At 47.1% G+C, this 11,464-nt stretch overlaps 1 protein-coding gene across 1 annotated transcript; it reads left to right on the forward strand.

Annotated features, from left to right (window-relative positions):
- The first annotated feature begins 9,079 nt into the window (after window positions 1–9,079).
- Window positions 9,080–10,544, forward strand: LOC122370699 (carbonic anhydrase 2-like). Its single transcript, XM_043346536.1, has one exon. It carries the CDS (start codon window positions 9,202–9,204, stop codon window positions 10,069–10,071), a length of 870 nt encoding a protein of 289 aa, XP_043202471.1. The 5' UTR covers window positions 9,080–9,201; the 3' UTR covers window positions 10,072–10,544.
- Window positions 10,545–11,464: the final 920 nt, after the last annotated feature.

The raw sequence follows: 11,464 nt of genomic DNA on the forward strand, positions 1-11,464 counted from the left end.
TTTTTTTTGCCTGATGTTAGAGGTCACTGGTTCACTGAGACCTTAAAGTTTTTTTTTTCTGCCAGTCACTGTATTTCGTTATATTGCTCGCGATTGTTTTTTTTTCTTCTGCGATGCCTTAGCGCAATTTGGGTCGGGACGACAGGGGGGTTGTATACCTACCCAGTACCCAATAACCCCCTCCCTCCCCGCCCTGGGCCGGGGTAGCAGAAACCTACTGGTTCGCGATGAGGGTCAAACTTTAGGGTTTTCTCTGTTCGCACGGCATGTTGTCTAAAGCAATCTTCAACATATAGATAATGAGCCTGTGAAGTTATTTCTCTGTTGCGTGCTTGATGGAATAAGAAAATGCAAGCATACGGTTTCACATTTTCGTGCTGTGCCTACAATTTCAAATAATACCTTTCGGCTTTAACGTTCTTGTGGCCGCCAGCTCACAACTGTTTACCGAGTTTGCCAGGAATCAATTCCTTTTGAATTCCGACAATCAAGATATTCTTTATTGTCCTTCCCTTTTACCTGACCACATGGGAATTAAAAGTGCGGTTCACGTAGGCCGCAATCCATATTTGCATGGCAGACGGGGAGGGAGATGGCGTGGCGGCAGACGCTCAAGGCTGCCTGCAATTGCCTCGGCACGGGAGCTTCTGGCACGCTAGGTGATGGTACACTGTTGTGGGGATCGTGAGCACTGCATTTAACGGCTCATTGGAATAGCTGTTACGTGTTTCTTAGGATATGCAGAATGTACTGTTAACGCCAGACCCCTTGAGACCCTAATTTTTCGCGATTATTTTTTAATGCGTGGAAGAATTTCAACCATATTTAGGAAATAGCTGTTTCAAGACCTGCCGAAACTTTTTCTTCAAATACGTTTTGTTGTCCCTTAAATATTTGTGGCACTTGTCATTGACTCGTAATGTTAACTGTTTTTCCATCCTGGATAGAGGCTTTCATACGTCATATGACATTAGGCTCCGCCCACGACTGCGGCATTGACCCGTGCCCATCAGCGACCTCTGTACAAACGACACCCCTGCCATCTGTAAAGGACTATGAATTTCGCTGACGCTTCACGTGCTATGTATCAATTGCAGCAGACGGTCAAGTAATTGTTAGGTTCTTGTTGACTCTCGTATACATAGGACCAAGGTCCAAGAGGGCCATCACTCCTCAACCTACTACTCACACATGCTTCGAACAAACGTTAAAGATTCCTAACAAATACGATGTTCGATGTAGGATACTTAGGTATGTTTGAAATACGAGCGAGCCTTAAGATGTGAAGCGAAGGCAATTAATTAATTATTGCGTTGTTCGATGGTTGCATAGCGATGTACAAATCAGCAACTACTTGATGACATCCGACATCCCATTATCACATTATCTGCAACGCCATAGGCTTTAAATACAGGTGAATATTTCCTAACCTTATGTGAGGTATATGCCATCTGCCCGTCATTTGCAGCTTATGAAAAATAAAACAAATATCAGCCGTCAGCGAACCTATCAGCATTGTACAAGCAATGCGCATTGAGCATTTATGGCTCCTCAGTCATCATGTCGCTCTTTGGGCACTGTCAGACAAGACGTTACGCACAACTCCGCCGGCTTTCGGCACCGCTCGACCGTCCCCGCTCCCCGCCACAGCGCGAGTGACCGCGCGCCGGCCCGAAACCGCCGCAGGCCAAGACCACAGAGGCGGGGCTTAGCTGTGACGTCATAACGTATCACAGACTGACTGGTGATAGCCTCTGCACACCGGGTGAAAATCTTGCTCGAAATTTAACATTACGAGTCAATTAGAAGTGCCTGATTTATTGAAATGGCGACAAAATATCTAAATTGTAAAAGTTTCGGCAGGTCTTGAAACGGCCATATCCTGAGTTTGGTTGAAATTCTTCCACGCGTTAAAAAATAATCGCGAAAAATTAGGGTCTCAAGGGGTCTGGCGTTAACAGTAGATGGCACAAAGAAAGGAATCGCTTCAATACAGGATCCAAGCGGCATGCAATGACTTTATTGTCTTATTTTTTTACATTCTTTTAAAGTTGTCCTGTCGAAGTAAACATACTAACAACGTTCATTCAAATCTGGTGGTCTAAAACTTAGCAGTTAACTACTGAACATATGACACGCATTTTTAGTCTGCACTAATTCTGTATTTTATTTTTTGCATTTTGCATTTTTGTATTTTGTGTTTTATCTGTACTCTGTATTGTGTTTTGTCCATATGAATTATGATGTCTATGGAGCAGCAAATGTATATCTATAAAATGGTATATGTAAATAGATAGCACATTGTCTCGTGGCCTTCGCACAGTTTTTCAACGCTTTTTAGACTAGCGGAGGCTCATTTCCTACACAGCGTTTAACAAAGTCATTTAGAGCCAATGTTTTTGCTTCATAAAGGTCTTCTTCCTTGATAAATCGCGTACGCCATAGTGTAATAATAAGCGGATAAACATTTGACCGGTGAATAAAATCCGCCGATACAGCATTCACAGGTAACAATTGATGGTCTCGGGTCCAGTTATGACGGTGTCGCCGGAAACAGGCTGTCAGAGGACCTGTTGCCTGGGTCGGTGACCAAGGTCACGTACAGTGGACGTATAGGTAAGTACCGCTCGGCTCAAGTGACTCCGCAGCGTCCCGTCCTCTGGGCTCGTAGCCTGAGAAATCGATACTTACCTAACATACGATGGAGGACTGGTTTCGTCTCCAGATTCCCAACAGAGCTGACAGCTGGCTATAGTTTATGACTTTGAGCAAGGTGACTCTCTAAGACGCCTGTCAGGCCAGGATGAGACACCTGCATCCGAAGAGACTGCGTGCCCTTAAACAGGGCGCACGTGTGACATGTAGCTTCAAACCATAGCAGCACACGGCCTATATGTCTAGCAGCGCTGAACATGAGACACCGAACCGAACGCGAACACAGCAACAACAGGAAGACGAGGCCGTGAGAGGGAAACAGTGGCCTATCGATGAATGGAGGGCGAGCCCCTCTCAAACAATAGGGACCGCAGACTCGGGTGCATTGATATCAAACCAGTCTGTCTTAGGCTGCCTATCGCTAGGTATATGCTTTGCGGAACTGAAAAACCGGTTTGAAGATGTAGTTGTCGTGATCTGAGAATTACGACGCTAAGTCCGACATTTTTTAGCGATAGATAATCAATTGTGTACACGAAGATGTAGCGGGTGATGTAATAAGGACTGAAAAAGTGATTTGTCACAGGCTACACGTCACAATGCAACTTACGGAGTAACCACTGATTACAGCATCGATTTCGGCTCTTTCTGAGAAAGCGATCGGTGCATGCTGATATTTTGTGTGTTCATTGCTCAGAGGCCCTTGTCATTCAAGAATTATAACTTGAGAATTATAACTTGAAGTAACTACATTGAAAAGCCCAACAATGTGTTTAAGATGTTTTACACTTGTATCAGGTTGTATACTCTGTGTAAGCCCTTATACAGATTTCAAGAAAAGTGTCAAGAAACTGATGCAGAAGATCTTAGCCGAAGGTTTGTGTTCAGCAGACGAAAACGCTATTCGTTAGAATTCTGCTTTTCAATTGGAAAAAACCGAAGTTGTCTTTTTGAGGACAGTGTCAACAAACGTTATATCCAGCTATGCGCTTTGATATAACGTATAACGTATATATTTGATATATAAGAAAATCTCAAAAACGGCAACCTTCCACCTTGACTGTGAGCGAATAGATATTGTAGGTTATATAAACACTTGTACGCTCGAATATATGTAGGCAGGTACGATTATTTCAAGTTAATCAAGGATCACATTTCAGAGACGTTGATGATATTGCATCCGTCGTGGCTGCCTAGAACGTTTAGACACAGCTGCATAGCAAAGTTCTGAGGTGAGCTCATTCCAGAAACGTGTCATGAAATAAAAAAGTCCTGTACATTATCAGGCACCGACGATGCAATCAGTGGTCAGACGGTGGATCTGGCGTGAAAACTAACAGGGAAAAGAAGGGAGTGGAATTAGCTGATGCAGAGATAGCGATAACGAGACACCAAATTTAGAAGGTGAGTTCTCGATAGCGCCACCCTGCCTGATGGTATAAAATAAAGCATGCACACTGCACAGTGCAAAGCATCGGCGGCTGGTACGTTCTCTCTCCGCTGTCATTGCTCGCATGCTCTTCTTCAAATAAGATGATAAGCAGTTTTTTAAGTGGCAAAAACATGCAGCATAATCATCGACATTAACACATGCAGCATCTATGATCTTTGTCCTGTTTCGAGTCGAATGTCAAATCACCTCGTGCTACCATTACCGCTCCCTATAAGACGGCCGTGAGCAGACATAATGACGTCAAAATACATGCAAATGGCCGAAACATGAATATTTGGGCGTTTACAGACCAACCCAATAGGAAAGGCCAAGTGAAATAATGGGAACGGATTTCCCTGGAAATGAGCTCATGAGGTGCAAATGGCTTGACATTTAACCGTGTAAAAATAATAGAGGGTACGTGCACCGTGCTGCTTATGAAGGACGAAGTCTGTCAGGTGTGCCAGCATACGTCATGCTTACACCGTACTTTCAAGCCATTTATTGCATACTGTTTACGGTTAAGTCCCAACACATCATGTTTACTCGTACGTGTTGACGTTATCTCACAAGACATTACACTTGTTGCATAAAAGTGATGTTAATGCTCGGCTGGCTTAGCCACGTATTTACCTCAAGGCCGTGTGGCATCGAAGTGTTTTACCCATTTCAAGAGCTTTCAGAGTCATATGACATCATATGAAGGCAAAAATGGATGGAAAAAAGGAATGGAACTTTTAATATGGCCGTTTTCTTTGCTTTACGCGAAATGCTTATGAGCATAGTTACTAAACAGCAAAAAGAATGCCGACATTTACGTGACTACTTCACCAAGGAGCACTACAACAGTAATGAATCGATAAAGGGGACATGTGAAACTTTTGTACGGGTAATGGTCCAGCCGGGACATAATAAATTTGCTCCCCATGGGTTCATCCATAACAGTAGCCCGAGGAGGGGGGGGGGAGGAGCAGGCGGGGCAGCTTGCCCCCAACTCCGGCCGGGCACCCCCTGAGATCGATGCAGATCCGATAACATTTAAGGGTCGGCAAAAATGGGAGGGGATAGTTTCCGAGAATAGCTGTGAAGTCAGAATCGGTTGGAGTCGAGAGTTCGAGCAGAGTGGGAGTGAGAATCGCTAAAATCTTCAGGACGTGTTTTGAGTCGATCGGTGAGGTGCTCCTACATTCGCTCAACTCCAGCATTACCCAATCCGACGTCCCGCACTCCTGGAAACATTCCCTTGTTCATCCCATCTTAAAATCCGGTGATTTGTCTAGCCCGTCCAACTTCCGTCCCATATCCATCGTACCTGTCATCACCAAAATCCTAGAGCGAGCTGTCCACCAACAGCTCTATTCCTACCTGTCCGAAAACCATCTCCTATCTCCTAACCAGCACGGTTTCCGACCTCACCATTCCACGGAAACCGCGCTCGCATCCATTTCCGACCATATCCTATCCGCATCTGACCATGGAGAGGTTTCCCTTCTCTGCCTGCTGGATTTGAGCAAATGTTTTGATGTGATTGACCACTCGAAGCTCCTTTCAAAATTACAGGCGCACGGAATTGACACTTCATGGTTTTCCGCATATCTTCAAAACCACACTCAGAGCGTCAGCTTCACTGACAATCACGGTGGAATCAAAAAGTCCCGCCCGCTACCCAACAGCATCGGAGTTTTTCAGGGTTGAGCCTTAGGCCCCCTCCTCTACTGCGTCTTCGCCAACGACCTTAGTCAGTTTGCCGAAGGCGCAGTAGTAGTACAATATGCAGACGACACACAAATTCTAGTAAGCGGCAAGAAATCTCAATTTCAATCACTCGTCACTCGTATGGAGGACACATTGGCCTCTCTTGACCGTTGGTTCCGGGCCAACGGCTTAAAAGTCAACGCCGCTAAGACTCAGCTGATGCTGTTGGGCAGCCCCCAAAATCTTCGCACATTGCCTGAACTTAAAGTAAAATACCGTGATCACGAGTTGTCCCCAGTTTCCTCAGCAAAAAATCTCGGCATCATATTTGATCGTCACCTGACCTGGGGTGATCATATTACAACGCTCACGAAACGCTGCTTTGGAGTTTTGGGTGGTCTCTCGCATCTCCGGGGGCACCTACCGCCCACTGTGATCTCCGTGCTGGTCAGCGCACTGGTCATATCACAAGTTCGATACTGCATCGCAATGTATGGTGCTGGCACCAGACACAATCTCTCTCGGATCCAAAAAATCTTAAACTACGCAGCAAAAGTCATTTTCGGCCGCAAAAAGTACGATCATGTTTCCGATTTGATGTGCCAGTTGCGCTGGCTCAGCGCGGAGAACCTCGTCACCTACCACTCCCTGTGCCTGCTGCACAAAGTGCGGTGTCACGCCGAGCCGGAGTTGCTAGCGGGTAGTCTGGCCACCGTGGCGGAGGCGCGCGGCCGGGACGCTGCTGTCAGCACGCGGCAGGACACACTCCTGCACGTGCCGCGATCCCGTACAGAGATGGGCAAACGCCGGTTCACCTGCCGAGCGCCGGCTGCCCTCAACTCACTGCCATCGGACTTGCCCCGACTGCCCCCGGGGGCGTTCGGACAACGCCTACGCAGGCATCTGCTCGAGGAGCAGAACACTAGCAACTAGTCATCATGAGTGTCTCTCTGTATGTGTTCCCCTTTCATCTTTTATTGTATTTTATCATCACCTGTTTTACTGACGACGGGCAGTAATAGCCACATGTTCCAGTGGAATGTCCTGAATAAACTGTCTATTGTCTATTGTTATTGACGTCGACTCCAGGCTCGGACATGTCAATACTTACTTCGATTTAATCTATGTCTTAGTTGGACGTTGGTTATCTGAATTGTGCACTCTGTTTTCACCACCCTAATACGCTGAAACAAAATTTGTAATCGAAGTGTCAAGGCCTAGCTCAAAAATTAAGGGGTTGGGTCGCTTTTTCAAACTCTTGCTAAATGTCTGCGACACATCGTTAAATTAGGTACCGTTAAAGTGCCGTAGAGTTATTAGGACCGCGCGTAGGCTCCTAAAGCCCCACTGAACTGTTATCAGTAAGAAGAGATCCCATGCTAGCTTCTGAGGGACCCAAACCACCTCTAAGGGCCCTCTGGCCGGCACTTGTGAACTCCACTCCGGTCTCCCCCCTCCCTTTGCCGCTCCTCTGGCCGTTAACATGCCTATAGTGTCTCCATCGCTAGGTGGCTGTTTAGACACGGATCTTCGAAGATTTTTAAAAACCTTTGCTGATCTTAGCCCAGCCGAGCTGTTAAGGCCGCACAGGGTTCCTCAGACCCAAAACTGGCATCTCAGGGCCCACGTGTGTCTCCGAGCAGGGTTGCGGGGTCGGGGTTGGAATCGGTTGGAGTCGACAACTCTGACCTTGAGTCGGAGTCGATTTTGGAAGCCGGGGTCGGAGTCGAGTCGAAGGCACCGAAAAACCCACCACGGAAACCGTGCATGCAATAATATAAATTTTTCGAAGGACCAATCGATTGCCTTGGTCATTTTTAACTTCTTCTGAATGAAGATCGGGAGCATCCGCTCGGGGGCCCGTCTTAGGGGGAGGGGTCCTACAGACCCACTGTGCCTTCCCCATCAAAAGTCTCTGCCCTGCTACAACTGGCGTGCCGGTTAGTGGGTAAATCATTGATTTTGCCGAAGCCGTCCGCTCTAAAGAATATTGTTTGTACATTTCATAGCTAGAAGAAAAAAGCTTTGCCACCACTGCATTCCTCGCGCTATAGCGCGTCGACTGGCATATAAAACGTGTTGGTACTGACTTTTCCTAGAAAGGCATGATTTAACATCAAATTTGATTTTGTCCTTCGCCCCAAACGCAAATCTTTGGCGACGCCTATGGATTCATCGTAGGTATCTGTTTATTTGCCTAAATATTTTCGGCATGCCACTTGCAAATTAAAAGCATTCATAATTACTCTTGTGAACTCAGTTTACAATCTTAAGTGAAAGAAAAAGGCGCAAGAGGCCACAAGTAAGCTTCCAGTGAAAACTTCAGCAGTGTTTAATTGTGAGGGCAGCAAGCGCCCGACGATTTGGCTAGATTGTGCCCTAAAGATTATGCACCTGGTCGCGACTTTCCTGTTCGGTTCCATGCTTACTGACGAGTGATTTTAATCATGTAATTAGGCACCATAAAAACGGTCGGGTAATGGTAAAGACTGGTTTTCTAGAATACAACGATATCAAGTAAAAACTATACCCAAAGAAGTAGTTTACTAATGTATGCAAGTGCTTTTTTGACAGTGTGTGGGGCATGAGCGATTCAGTAGCGTTTTGCACAAAACGGCACACGATTGATGTTCAAAACCAACGCTATTGAGTCGATTGAAGTCATTGGCTTTGTATCGCAGTGGAGATTAATGACTATCGGAGCGCCACATGAGTCATAAATGCACATATTTTTGCAACAACAATGCTGTATTGTAGTGGGAATGTCGGCCTTTTGATTATCCCACAAAATCTGGCGATACGCGGTAATAGGGCGGCACGGGCGCACTAGTTTGGTTTACGGTGTCTTTTAGTCATGTACTTGGTATATAACTTTGAAAAAGAAGGACCTGTTGAGCGAGCAGGGAACACCGAGCGATGGGCTGATTCTTCGCACTTTGTAACAATGAACGCGATTTGGAAGTTTGTTATTCACAGCATCAGGTGTAGTATATCAAGTTCACCGTACTTTTACAGCGCAATCGAGGCAAAACATTTGACCACTTTCCCTTCTTGGGGCATAGAGTCATGTCAGAAAGATAAAATCCACGACCTCGTGACTGGCGTGGATAATCCCACGCTGACAGCTGCGGGTTTTCTGCACTTTCGGGCGGGCTGCGGCAGCAGGAAAAGTGCCCGTGCACTTTTTCGAGGCGTGTCCGCCCAGGTCGCTGGCGGTGAGGAGACGGGCGATCACGTGACCGGTGGGCAGACCTTTGGGCAGTCCATAAAGGGATGCTCGCCGCGCCGGCCGGCACAGTGCCTTGACGCGCAGGTCGCCGGGTGGCCGCAGCTGGGGTGTGCGTGGAGCGCGAGGGACGTCTGCAGGTGTCAGCCGACTCCGTTGCCTGTCGAACAGGTCACGCACCCCAGCCGCCGACATGGTGCTTCCGTGGTGGACTCTGCTGTTGTACCTGCGCAACACCAGGAGCGTTCCGCCAACAGCGTACAACTACACCGCTCCGGAGACCTGGCAGGAGACGTTCCCAATGTGCGGCGGACCCATGCAGTCGCCGATCGCGCTGACCCCCAACCGACTCAAGATCATCAAGGCGCCGGCGCTGCAGTTCGCCGACCACCTGGAGAACGGCATGATCGAAGCTGAGAACACCGGCCGCGAAATAAAGCTGAAGCTGCTGCCTCCCAACCCGGACGAGTCGCTACTCAACCTCTTCTCCTTCGACGGAGAGACGCTGGGTATCTACGAGTTCGCGCAGATGCACTTCCACTGGGGCGATGTGCGTCTCAACCACGGCTCAGAGCACGCCATCGGTGACAAATTCACGGACGCCGAGGCTCACTTCGTCTTCTACAACAGCCGCTACAACAGCTTCAAGGAGGCGGCGCGCCGCTTCGACGGCCTCCTAGTCATCGGCGTGCTGCTCAAGGGCACCGAAGACGAGTCCAAGGGCCTGTTCCCAACTCTGGGCATCGAGAAGCAGATGAAGGCCGTCTCCAGTCCTGGCAAGAAGCTGCGTGCGCGCGCTGACCTGCGGCCCTTCCAGGACGTGCTCCGGCGTGCCGTGAAGACGTACCTCAGCTACCACGGCAGCCTGACCACGCCGCCCTGCAACCCGGTCGTCACCTGGATGGTGGCCAGCAAGCCCATGTTCGTCAGCTACAAGTTTCTGGAGACGCTGACCACAAACGTCTATGAGGATGACGACGGCATGGACTTGTTGGTCAACAACTGCCGTCCGCTGCAGCCCCGACACAAACGCGTGGTCACCCAGTTCATCAGCTTCGAATAGCTGATGCTGATTGCTGCCCGTGAGAGGTGCCAGTGAGATGAGAGCTTTGGGGCGGCGGTGCATGTGAGAGCTGGGACTGTGGAGAGCATGCGTGCGTGACACCGAATGCGGCGTGATTTTTGACACAGCTGGCTCTGTCAAATTGTTTGGACGTGCTTGCGGCTCCATGGCACACAATTAAGTGCACGTGCGTGTAGAGTATGTATTTATTTGCGAACTGTGTGTGCAGAAGAGCAGAGTTACCATATCAAAACCTCATCAGTGAATATCTGTGCCATATGTGTCATACTGTGTCAGCGTCACAGTCCAATGTTTGTTCTAAACTTGTCACATATTCGATGAGGCTAATCGAGCAATATGTGAAGTGGCCATGTGCTCTTATAGTGTGTATTGTAGTTCTTTTGAATTGTATTGTTGCTTAATATCAGGTACCTACCAGTGTTTAAACGATTGTAAATAAACTGAAACCAATATCACTTCGTTTCTCTCAGAATGGTATCAGCAACGAACTGTACCAGTTAAAAACTATTTATTTACCGAGCACATCATACTCCGTTTTATATCATCATCTCGCAATATGGAAAGATTATAAGGTCCCAATAACTTCCCCAATTCCGTTGTACTCGCGAGAAATCCGAGATCAACACATGGCAAAGCAGACAGTCTATCACAGAACAATGAAGTCACTCACTCGCAAGGTATAGTTAGATGCTTCAAATTTCAAAAGAATAAGCACTAAGCTAAAAACAAAACATCTGTATAGATGAAATCAATGTTTTCTATTGAACTTATGCAACTCGTGTGAGTGTTCAATATGCACCATAAATTTCTGAAAACGTAAGAAGTGCATTACTCTTTTGTTTTTGAAATTGTGTCTTCTTCTACAATAAAAAGGCATTGAATGGCTGCCGCAAATGTCAGATGAAAGTGTCATTGACGGACGTCGAAAGTGACGTCGAAAGCGTCGGACGAAAGTGGTATTTTTGGAATTATCGGCCTATAGGTGATATTGTTTCAAACATTTATTGGCCAGAAACATAGCATGCTATCCCATAAAACCAGTAATCACTACACGTCATGTGTAGTGATCTATGTGCGAGCATATCCCTGTCCCAGTGCTCATGTCAAAGTATTAAAGATAGAAATGCTTCCAGAGGTGTGTTGAGAGGTCAATGTCGTCCGACCCATTCTGGCCGATTACATAAAACTTGTATTTTACGACCTAAGAAACTACGCCTTCTTGGAGTGGGTGTTTCCATAACGCTAGGAGGGCGTATTATGCGCCGCTATATGCTTCATTTCTTTTTCGTTGTATTTTACTATCTCCGAAAGTTTAAATTTTGCCAAATTGTCAGGGAACTCAGATTTGTTTTTCAATAGAAAAACACAATTC

This window comes from Amphibalanus amphitrite, unplaced genomic scaffold, assembly GCF_019059575.1.
Source record: "Amphibalanus amphitrite isolate SeventyFive unplaced genomic scaffold, NRLGWU_Aamphi_draft 001160F_arrow, whole genome shotgun sequence".
In the NCBI taxonomy this organism is placed as follows: domain Eukaryota; kingdom Metazoa; phylum Arthropoda; class Thecostraca; order Balanomorpha; family Balanidae; genus Amphibalanus; species Amphibalanus amphitrite.

Bases quoted from the DNA above. Each gene is read 5' to 3' on its own strand.
- LOC122370699 (XM_043346536.1), top strand. From the start codon at position 9,202: ATGGTGCTTCCGTGGTGGACTCTGCTGTTGTACCTGCGCAACACCAGG.